Below are 12305 nucleotides of genomic sequence, written 5' to 3' on the forward strand. Positions count from 1 at the left end.
GGATATCTGTATACAGCGTTTAAACAGGGCAGGTGGCTGCATGTTATTTAACGTACCAGTGAGAGAATGAAATACAATCCAAGGGGTCCAGTTTGAGTAAAAGACCAGTTTGAGTTTAGTGTGTAAAATTTAGGAGGAGCTATTGGCAGAAATGGAATAGAATGATATAATATTCAGTATTCACTCCACAGGTTGCCTTCCATGGAGGCCATCATGTTGAACAGCAGCCCAGAACGGACAAACCAAGCGCTGGCTCTAGACAGGGCTGTGTATCGTAGTTCTGGTGGATTGTGCATTTATTGTGCAAAGGTTGGTCTGAACATGGTCTTTGACGTAAATCAGGTGTGAAACTGTCCAATAGTCATAGACAAATCTTTATTTATGAGTCTTTCACACAGATAACACTCTTCGATATTCACCAACACTGGTACATTAGTTATAGCTTTTGGCAGTGGTGTTGACGAACCTTTGCATAATTAAAAAGTTTAACACAACTGTAATTTCTCACAACTTGAAAAGCTTTTATTTTGTTTTACAATACAATATAATGTAATAATAGTATTTACAAAGATATATTATTGTGTTATAGAAATGTTACAGAAATGTTACAGAAAACAGAAGTAGTAGAACAAAGCTTACTATCCTTCATTGCAGTGGATTTTAAATCAAAGACTGTGAGCTTACATCAACATTTAACATGACGCTGCTGCTACAGAACACAGCTGAACAAAAATACCATAAAACCTACTTTTTTACCAGAACTGTGATCCAAGATAAACAGTCTGATTGCACAAACGTGAATCCTACTGCTGTGTATGTAATCTACAAAGCAGCAGCTGTGTTATATGAGCCGGTTGCTAAGAAATGATGTTCATTGCACTAGTTGACCAGCTTATAGGCTTCATTTTATTATCCATGTGTGCCATAAAACTCTGTTCCCACTTCTGTACTGACGTTACAGTTACAGTCATAGCTGTCAAAACCCTTTTGAGCATTTCTGATGGTAGAAACCGAAAATAAGCATAGAAACCAAGTGACAGATTATTTGAAATGGAGTTGTTACTGTTCAGTTTTGATTCTTCTATCCTTCAGTTTGAACCCTGAACACCAGACAGTGTCATGACTTAAGACATTACAGGCGTTCCTTTTAATAGTCTCACTTCCCTCTGCCTTTCTCGCTCTTCCTCCAGACTTATCACAGTTCCACTTTTCATCTGTGACTTCAATCACATGAAACATAAAGACTTGTGACTCTGATCCCAGTATATCAACACGTACCAGTTTGAGAACATTTATTCAATCAGTCTCTTCGCTGCGAGATCAGATCAGTTTGGACAAATAAAGAGAAACATACAACAAAACCACATTGAATAAATATCTCCAGAAACACTTAGTAACTTGCATAGCTTGTGGATGAAAAAAATATTGTCTCACCTCTTCAAGGACCATACCAGTGGTTTTACATGTCTTTGCCAATTAGGTACAAACGTCTAAGATAGAGTTGCTGATAGTGCTGCAAGCTCACTGCAAATGATAACTTACTCACCCCTCTTAAAAAGATGATAAAACAAAGCCCCCAATGGTATAATCCCTAAAACCCCGAATTAAAGCAAAAAGCACAAACATTTGAAAGGAAATGGCGTTCCACTAAGCTGGAAGAATCCCGTGTAGTCTGGCAAGACGTCTTAAAGCACAAAGAACATCCAGAGTAACAGCTCTACTGAGCTTCTTTAATGATTAAATAATAACTATTAAAGACTAAACTCATCACCTCCTGCCCTCAAAAGGTACCGATTTATCTTAAAACGACAGCTGTACAACCTCAGACTGCTTTTCTCCCACTGACCTTCACCTACCAACTTCAGTTATTTCATTAAAGCCATTAACCTGTCTCTTAGACCCCATCTCAACTTGGCTGCTTAAAGAAGTTTTACCCCTTCCCTTTCTGCAACTGCATTACCAATAAACTTTGACCCACATCTTGATATGTGTGATGCTATTGCGATATAATATGCATCTCAAGCAACTTTCAGATCTCATCAACATTCGCACCACATGGAAATTTCACACCTCAGATGAGAGAAACCAGTTTAACCTTTTACTACCTCCCACTGTACTTCCCCCAGTCTGCCACCACTGGAACTATTGCTATGAATTTGTTTATGAATATGAACACGCAATATATGTATCAGTAGGTGCAATGCACAACAGCATATTCATCTAACACCTTACAATCTCAAGGGTGTGAAAGAGTTACCTGAATGATTTTGAGCCGCCCAATCATTTCACTGTGACTTTGATGAGTTAAAACATAAAAAAAAACACCAGTGTGGCTCTTAAATGCTCACAGATGTGTTCACTAAAATCAGAGAGAGGCTCAAACTTTAGCTACATCCACTGCTGTCTGACTCCTTCCTGCAGCCGCAACCGTACTGGGTTTCGACACAGTGCTGTCATCCAGAGAGCGTTCGTTGGACTGGGTCGTCTGTCCGTCCACGTCGTCCGCCAGAGCTCTCTTGTACACCCCCGCCAGACTCTGCCTGAACCGCCCCCGCACGTCCAGCCCCATGCAGAAGTACAACAGCGGGTTTCACACAGCTGTTAAAGTAGGCGATGCCCGATGCTATAGGGTGCCAGATCTTCACCACTATGTTCTTACTATCCACCATCTTCACCAGTAGGAGGCAGTGGTACGGCGCCCAGCACAGGAAGAATGCCACGACTAACGATGCTAATATACGTAGGGGGCGAGACTTCCCGGACAGACGGGTGCGCCGAATACCAACCCCGGCCAGGATGTAGCAGATGAGGATGACCATGAAGGGCAACAAGAAGCCACACAGGAAGCGGATGGAGTAGAGAGCCAGTTTTGCGGTGTTGTCCCCCTGCGCCGCCTCCTTCACGTCCAGAGAGCATTTACTCAGGTTGTTCTTCCCCAGGTACACTTGGCGGTAGATGAAGTACGGAGTACTGAAGATGATCGCAACGACCCAGACGCAGGCAGCCACCACCCTCGCGGCCCACAGGGTGCGTCGACGCTTGGTGAAGACGGGCTGCCAGATGCAGAGCGCTCGGTCCAAACTGATCACAGCCAACAGGAACACAGAGCAGAACATGTTGGCATATTTGAAGAAGCCGTTGAACTTGCAGAGGAAGATGCCAAAGGGCCAGTGGTCGAAGAAGAGCTTCTTCGTGAGGGAGAAAACCCGTGTGAAGCAGAAGATCAGGTCGGCTATGGCCAGATTCACCAGCCACACGTTGGTGACCTTTGGCTGAGGAGGAAGAAAGAAGAGAAGAAAACAGAAGGAGAAAGAGAGAAGTGAATAAACAAGAAGGAAAGAAGAATTTCAGGGGAATTTTTACTATTTTACTCTAATACATACATATAGAAACCATAAAAGTTAGGGCTAAAAAACAGTAGTGCAACCACAGTTTATCCCCCGAACAGCTTCAATCATAGCTTAGCAACCATAATTAGGCGCAGCACATCTTTTAAGCTGTTGTATCTGTGTACATGGAGTTTTAATAAGAGTGACACTCTCAAGAGTTTTATTTTGTATTGTTATAGGTTGTGATGGAAGACTGGAACTGTATCAAAATAATATAAAATATTGAAATATAATATATATAATATAATATATAGTGTGGTTTTTAGTGGTTTGGTATAAATGTTGTTAATCAGTAATAGTAGGTAACAATACAAAGCAATTAAAAGGACAATGAGCTTTAGAGAATCATGTATTCCTTCCAAAGAAAGAATTTGCAGCCCATTATACTCTGTATATCCACCTTGAGCTTGAATCCAGCCACCCAGATCACCACTGAGTTCCCCGTGATGCCGAGCACAACGGTCAGCGTGTAGAGGACGATGGAGACGTTGTCCATGATGGCGTCAATGTCCACTGTGGTTGCCTCCTCTTTCTTGGAAGAGATGCGAAGAGACGCATTGGGAAACATTGCGTGACTGGAAGACAGAGAATACGCGAACATCAAAACAGATTACTTTTGTATATTGCATGAAAACTTGTCATATGATGGTCAGAGTGGAGCCTGACAATGGGTAAAACTTTGGATTGTGCACAGTTTAGTCATTCGTTCCCTTCAATTATCTAGTTTTTCTCCCAAATAACGTTTGAGCACAAATTAACAAACATGAGCAATGTTTTATGAATAATTTTAAGGAATGCCAAAGATAGCATTGTGTTTAACAGCCAAATCCCCAAAGTATATTCACGTACTGTATCTCAGTCCAAAGGCTGAATAAATCTGCATCAAACTCGAGCAGCACAGTTAGATTTTCAATGATCAATATTAAAATATGGAAGCTAATGCTACAAATTTGAAGCAATAATTTAAATGGTTGGAGGACACAAATTGTTGATTTAAGTGGAGAATATGTGCACATAAGTTATTAATTAATGTGCCAGTCAATGTGTTCTTTTTTCCTGTAGAAGGGATTCAAATATTTTTTTATTCTAGCATGAACAGAACCCCCCAGAAGTGCATCTGACCCCATCTGTGAGCCAGACAGGTGAACAACCGTCAGGATATGTGGTAAAATACTGATTAGTCAGTGGACTATGAAGAAGTTTTCTGTCATTGTTCTACACAGTGATGAAGAGACTAAATGCTGGTTCATGGTGTCTATGTTATAAATGCAGTTTATGTTACTTCCTCTTTTACAGACTAACACCCATGACGTCTTGGACTGTGACAGGCAAGAAACTAAACTCCACTACCCGACAGTCGGGTTTAAGGAAAAACAATATAAGAGAGTCACAAGCTTTAAAAAATGGGTTCAGTGGCTCTTTAAGGAGTAAAAGTTTCTGATCACGAGCCTCAATCTTCATATGATGCTATGAAAATAGACAAGGGGCTGTATAAATGAACATGAGTGTGTGGACAAGTCAGATGTACCCAGCTGAGTCATTGTGGGTCAGTGTCTGAGAAGATGCCAACGTGTCTGTTTACTGGTCACCGACTGCATGAATACAAGGTGATGCATTAAAATACAACTATGTGCATGTGTGAGTTAAAAGTTCACACTGTGCTACAATTAAATGTACCTGTTACCTCTGTTGCAATGGAGACAACTGAGGGGCCATTTGAATAATTTTCAACCAGCATGTGAAGGTTGAAATTAATAAAACCTCACATCTGCTTATGCAACACGTCTATGTTAACATCACAGGCCCTAAATAAAGTAGATCCAAAGATTAATATCAGTTTCATCTCTGTGTGTCCCAAAGAAGTGTGTTTACGGACTTAACTATATTTTTTATATTTATTTAACTAATGCAGTGCAGTTTTATTTATATAATACAAAGTATCTGTTATATGTTCAAGGTTACCAGTGGACTTTAAGGTGAGATTGCTTTGTCAGATGCTGTGTCCAATACACACAAGTCCTTCAAGTGCTCAGTAAGAAATGGAAATAATATGACCAAGCACAATACAACAGCTACTAAATTAATCTTGTGGTGAGAGTGTTTTCTCAAACTCTGGAAGCAAGAGGAAAAGCCACATTTAAGGTCCACCAAAGGAGATTTTTAAAAAGAGCAGCTTTCTTTTATTTAAGAAATATTGCGGGTCGTTCCAATCTCAACTAGATGCAGAAAAACGTATTCATGCGTTTAGTTTAAGTATATTAGACTACTGTAATGCTCTTTCTACCAGTCTTCCAAAACAATCCATTGATAAATTAAAGTTCATTCATTGGTTTATAATTCAGTTCCTGTTAGATCCTCTGCTGCCTTAAATACAAACTATCAAGGAGAAAATCTGCAGCTCAGCCTATGGGATTCCCTACACGAGGATAAGAGATGCAAGCGTCTCAGCAATCCTGCTCTTAGTTGCCAACTTCAGACATCTTCACAACTGAACAAACTCCAGCTGATGTGTCGATGCACAGTATCAATGATTAGCTTGCTATTATTTACCAACAGTGTTGAGGTTGCTTTTGACAGAGACTAGCAAATCAAGCCACCTTGAGCTGTATCTCTAAATCTACAGAGATTCAAATTATGATCTTACATTTAATGAGATAAGATGATCCTTCACTTGATGTAAAAAGGAAAATAACCAAAAAATGTTTCATGCTCATATCTAATCTTTTTTGTCTTGGACTAATACTGTCAAATATTTCCTAAAAAAAAATACATTATTGCAAAAAAAACATATTTGGGGAATATTCCATGATTAAAATAGATGAATAAACAACCAGGTAAAAGTCAGCTGGGGAGCTGATGAAGGCTGAAAAGGCTAAATAGTTCAACGGTGCATCATCAGGTTTAGTAGCTGACATATGTCTGCACAGAACTGTATTGGTAGGAATAATGAGTCAGTACAGTGAAGTAGACAGCTGACTGTGTGATCGGTGGCCACAGATTAGAGACATATCAGATCTACAGACACATAATGACATTTAACATCCGACTGTGGTCATCAAACCAGCAAGAGGCCAGTGAAGTGTGGTGCAGAGAAAGCCTCAGTTGGTCAAACGAGATATATAAACTCTGTTATAAAGGGACTGATATGTCATTAATTAAATGAGATCTTACCAGTGTTAGCAAATACAGCTGAGCTTCAAAGGGAAGACAAGTCAAGACAAGAACAGAAGTGGTTTCTGACATTTATAAAGGAAAGGCTCCTGCCCTCAAAAGAGGAAATGAAGAAGTGCAGCAACAGTGCTGCTAAACCTCAAAAGTGAAAAAGAAAAAAAAAGAAAAAAAACATCCTCAGCCCCATTTATTGTAGCAGCTGGTGCTATTATTGAGGGCAGGAGAAACACTAAACACAGAATGGATGCAGCAAGCCGAGAAGGGTCTTACAAGGTTTTCCAGATGTTTTTTTGTTTCCAGCTGCGATGGAAGAAATAGTCCGATCATTTACTTTGAGGTCCAATGTGTATGTTTTTATTAGTGTATAATCACCTGATGATAAGTAAAAAATTATGTTGAACCACCATGTTTCTGCAGTGGCCCAGAACAGACAAACCAAACACTGGTTCTAGATAAGAGTCTGCAGCCACAGTAGTGTCTCCTTCACACTTGGAAGGTGAGTGGTTTTCAGTTGGTTGCAATGTTGCTGGATGCCAATAAATCCTACATGCTGCTCCTTTAAAGCATAACTACACTCTTCAGTTGGGCTACCTCCCTCACTCTCAGGAAAACAATGATCCATTCAGTTCGATAACTTTGTCTATCAGTGGAAGTCTCTGTGTGTGTGTCTATGTGATGTCTTCATCTGGGTCATTTCTTTGCAGTGGGAAGTGGGTTTTTTGGTTTCAGGCACCACGGAGCAGCTTTTATAGGAACGAATGTAGTAGTAATTTATGTCAAGTTAGCAACTGTTAAATGAGTAAAAAGTACATTATATTCTTAAATAAAATGGAGTACAAATGCAATGTACTTGAGTAAACTGAACAGATCTGTCAGCTAACACGACACAAGGCTTAATTTGGTATTTGGTGTAATGTAAATATCAAATAGCTTCTAAAAGAATGAGCTGATACAGGTCTGAAACAGTCAGGGGCCGTTCCAACTTTGAATTAAGTTAAGGGGTGAAATAAAATAAAATTATAGAGAAAGAGTTGTTTGTGAGAGCAGAATATAATTCTTTGAATTCAAGACTCTTATGGCACACGTATCTCTTGTTTGTCATTTGAGGCGACATTTCTCTGAATTTCTTTCTTCTAGAGACCATGTTCATCAGTTTCAGAGGGTAAACGATCTGATAAGACTGCTGCACAAGCTCAATGCAAGAAGTTCTTAGTGCAGGTGCATTTCAAAACCTTCTATTATTTCATTTTAATGTCATACTTGGTGGGAATTTCCCAGCAGAAATGTACCCGTGTAACTGAGGCAAGTGAGTGTCTGCGTTTAAAAAAAATATATATTTTTGTTCGAAGTTCACACGAACACATGAAGTTTATTTGAATTTTGAACTCAGCTGACATTTCCTTTCAACCCTGTCTCCTATCAAAATTACATTTCCTATATTACTAAATGGCTTTACAGAACTTCATCGTGGTGACAACATAATCGCTGCCATTGTGTTCTGTGTTTGTTGAATCAACATATTTAGCACACTGGAGTTGCAGGGAAGTGGTTGGGGTGGACTGTGGACGAACAAAGTGCAGGCCTGTGGGTGTGACTCTTGTCTGTGGTGGGTTTAGGCGCCAGTTGTATATGCAGAACTACTTTTAGGTAGCAAGGGGACGTGCATGTGGATGCATAGAAAGCACGTTTCTAATTTAAAAACCGCTACAAATGGTCCAAGTGTCCGCCTGAGTCTCAACGCAGAGCCACAAAATACTTTGGTTAGTGTTAGGGGTAAAGGTTAATTTTGGTTCAAACATAACCATAAAAACATTGAATAATGCTGTGATACTCGACTTAAGGCCCTCCGACAATTTAATATTTCACAATGAAATGAAAATGATTCACACTACTTAATATATAATAATGTTCCTGAGCTGTTAATTGGGAAGTTGCATCAGCGTTCTGTTCAGTAACAGCTCTGTTCAGCTCTTTATCTTTTAAACGTGGCACACTGTGGTGGTGTGGCGGTAAAGATAAGGATAATGGGGTGGCCAATCAGATTTCAGGCGCCCCCCCTCTGAACGTGCCCCTGCGTGGCATACTGTAAACTGCTCACTAGAAGATCACCACATAAGTCTTAAAAAAAGCTTTAAAACTGAGTAAAATGTTTAGCTGTTTCTGTTTTATGGTCCAAGTTATCATTTACCAACAATCAGTGAGTTCCTACAGGTAACTGGTGCTGGTTGTTCCACTTGTTGTCAGTTCCACTTCACTTTCTGTCAGCCGGAGGATTATTCCCATAAACAGCTGCCCAACAAACGTAAAGATTTCAATGAATGCAAAGGTATTGAAAGGATAGGATCGCCCCTTGAGATGCAGTATCTCATTTTTAAGTGGGTCTTAATCCTTAATCCAGAGAGCTGAGTAGACACTGGCTCACTGCTGTTGCTGTTCTTACATTAAATGGACATTTGTTAACATGAAGCAGATGTTTAAAAATGACACAACTCAGAAACCCTGACACATCTATCAACAACACGCGCTGGGAACGCTGAGAGGAAGTGCATCATAATACCACAGTCACAACCTTTTGGACTCCAAGTCTGCTCCATCTGCAGCAACCACAAACCTCCAAACACTGTGAGAACAAGATTAATACAACCCCTCATATGTAAGCATGCTGTGGTGATAATCTAATTAAACATTACACTAACTATTTTGAAAGCAGTTGAACAATAACCTACAAGTAAACAGAATTACAGCGAAATATCACAAGTAAAATTATGAAAAAGTGTTCATGTCAAAGGCTTATTGAATAGAAAATCTGAAAATCTACAAATTCTGAGATGCTGATGAAATGTCATTGTTTCCAGTCACACTGACCTGAAACAGTCTGAATCAACACAGCAGCTTCAGTCTTTGTAGTGGTAGAAAGAAGGAATAACCTCAGCCCAATAAAGACTTCCTGAACTGAACTATTTTAATGTTTTCACAGCGACAACAAGCCAGAAGTTAACACTGGGCTAAAGTTCTTACATGTTAAAATACAGTCATCTAAATTGTATTGTAACCAACAAGATGACTTTTGGTCTTATGCGGTAAGTGTTAGCATGTTACATTTTGTTTCGATACATCTTGCAGTATTATTTTGGACATTTGGTTGTGGCCATTAGATGCACAGGGTTGTATATGTGTATGTTCAGTCAGCCAACTCACGTTTGAAATGTTTATTAAAGCAGTATAGCATATTAAGATTTTGCCGTCTAGGCTCCGACCTCATGAGCAAAATACCTTAAACCCCTAGCCGGAGCCTACAGGTGGATGCTGGGGTGGTGGTGGTGCTTACAGACAGAGCAGAGGGAGAGCTGGCAAATTGTGCAGATTGGAAGGGAGCGCTTGGTTAGTGATAATGGAGTGAGCCATGTCATGTGTGTAATCAGCGCAGCTCGAGTTGACTCACCGAACTAGCTCGCAGGCTTCGCTCCATTTATGGGTTTGTGTACGATCACTAAGGAATACTTTATTGGTCCCCTGAAAAATATTTCTGCTCCATAAAGTTTGGTCTGTTCTCTCAGATTTAAAAAACTTTGCTTATTTTTCTGTTTTGTTTTCTAAATTATAGAAAGAGTTTGAACTTTTCAGGCCACTAAAAACTGTAACTTTAACAATCTGAGAAGGGAACGTCATGGTCTCGTTGGTTACAAATGCTCACAAGCCAAAAACAATGGAAATGAATGCAGTAAATTATTGGAAGAAGCCGAAAAACACAACATTAAACTTCAATTACAAACTCCTTTCCACAACTCTTCTCCCACATGATACTGCATTTCTATTTGTTTCTGGCTACGTCACTATTCTGAGGGCCAGAATGTTTAATCACTGTACCTGTAACAGTATGTAAGAAGATCACATTTGACCCAAATCACAAAGCTTTTCCCAAAACAGAACAAAAACAAAAATGAACATAATCCAAGCAATGAATGCTTCAAACGGCAAAACTCTTTACTGCTATATGAACATCACTTCTGGGACAAAAGGTCAAACTCAGAACGACACAGCTGCCGTGATATTTTTAGGCATAAGTGTGAAATATGAATGTGTGACAGAGAATCAGAAAATGTCCTGATGTCTTACCTGCAGATGTTTAACTGATATCACAGCACTGGGGTCAGCTGCTGCAGCCTCAGTGGTCACAGACAGAAGTGGAGACACATCTTCATGACGTGTGTGTGTGTTAGTTCAAGTGGTTTTATTGCTAAAAGCGAGACGTGTGTGGTTCCCCCCCCCCCATAGACACACACACACACACACACACACACACACACACACACACACACACACACACACACACACACACACATATACAGACAAACATAGACCCTTCCTCTTTCCCTCCCTCTTTTTAGGTCATGTGTGTTTTCCTGTCTGCCTGCTTCTCTTTTTCTCTCACAACCACACTCACTTTGTCTTTCTGTCCTTGAAGTTAAAACACACACACACACACACACACACACACACGCACGCATAAACACACAGTTTAGTGGATGACCATCTTTTTGTTAATCAGACATTAACATTCCCCCTCAGTTTCCTCGGCCAATCAAATTCCTCTAAAGAGGGTCGGTGACCTCGTGTTACCAAACAAATAACTTCAGATAATCTTCGTTATTCCAAGGAAAACCATCGTGCTGGATCTCGGACTTTGAACTACACAAAATAAAGTGATTTAACATCAGCTTCATTTTATGTTCCCACGCCTCATGATCTCATTGCTGTTTACGGTAAACAGGGTTTTCTTCTGCTCAGTTTAGGCTTCCAGTAATAGAAAGTAATGACCAAAAAGACCACAAAAGAGCAGCAGAGTCGCTGATGCAACTCAGTCCTCTGATGTAACACTGCAGCTTTTTACAATACTGACATCCTTTTTCCAGTTCCAAAAACACAATTAGCACAACATCTGTCTGTTGTGGACCACGCCATTTACACAATTTGTGTCTTTTTGAATGCTCAACAGCTACACTGAAACAGCCGATGAGCCTTTTTGAAACAACAGATCATTGAAACACTGAGAAATCAAGCCCATTGAGGTTCCTGCTAGAGACGGTGGTGGATGAGGTACGCCAAACATTTGTATCCAAGGCGCACGACGTAAGATGTGAGGTGGAAGAGAACGTGTGTCCAAGTACTGAAGATTGTATAGATTAACAGGACTGTGCAGTTTTGTGTTGTGTTAATAATGAATGTCTGATTTTGTCCGGTCTAGGTGCTCACTGTAGGTCTGACATGTTAACGAACTGCACACAAGAATACAATTAAGAGTTCTTAGGAATTGTCGGTGAATATGTATTTACAGTATTTCAACAGGGCATCTTAAAAGTGTAAGATGATGCAGATGAACAGGAGGTTCGCTTGCATTTGTTTAGCACTTACTTTAATGGATTCAACAAATGGCACAGGCATACAGCACAAATGAATGATTAATGTAATGAGTGATTGAAAGAATACAATCGTTTGAGCACCTGTTGTGTTATTTGATGGAAGTATTTGCTTTTGTTGATGGTTTTTAATGTTTTGTGGGTGTTTAATCTTCTTTAATCTTTAACTTCTTAATGGACAAATGAGAAAAACTACTGCTTCCTGTCCTCTGGCTCCACTCATTCATTTGTAATCATTTTATTTGTTTTTCTTCCTTCTTTCCTTTGACTTTGAGAAATGTTACAATGTGCAAACACTTTGTCCTTTCGTTGTCCCCTCGGCCAATCG

At 39.9% G+C, this 12305-nt stretch overlaps 1 protein-coding gene across 1 annotated transcript; it reads right to left on the reverse strand.

Moving 5' to 3' along the window:
• Positions 1-355: 355 nt before the first annotated feature.
• On the reverse strand, positions 356-6676 carry LOC127357490 (C3a anaphylatoxin chemotactic receptor-like). The gene is given in 4 exon segments (XM_051389721.1): positions 356-2590; positions 2592-3272; positions 3790-3964; positions 6561-6676. Coding segments are annotated over 3 exon segments (1062 nt in total). The 5' UTR covers positions 3958-3964; positions 6561-6676; the 3' UTR covers positions 356-2377.
• Positions 6677-12305: the final 5629 nt, after the last annotated feature.

This window comes from Dicentrarchus labrax, unplaced genomic scaffold (genome assembly GCF_905237075.1).
Source record: "Dicentrarchus labrax unplaced genomic scaffold, dlabrax2021, whole genome shotgun sequence".
Classification (NCBI taxonomy): domain Eukaryota; kingdom Metazoa; phylum Chordata; class Actinopteri; family Moronidae; genus Dicentrarchus; species Dicentrarchus labrax.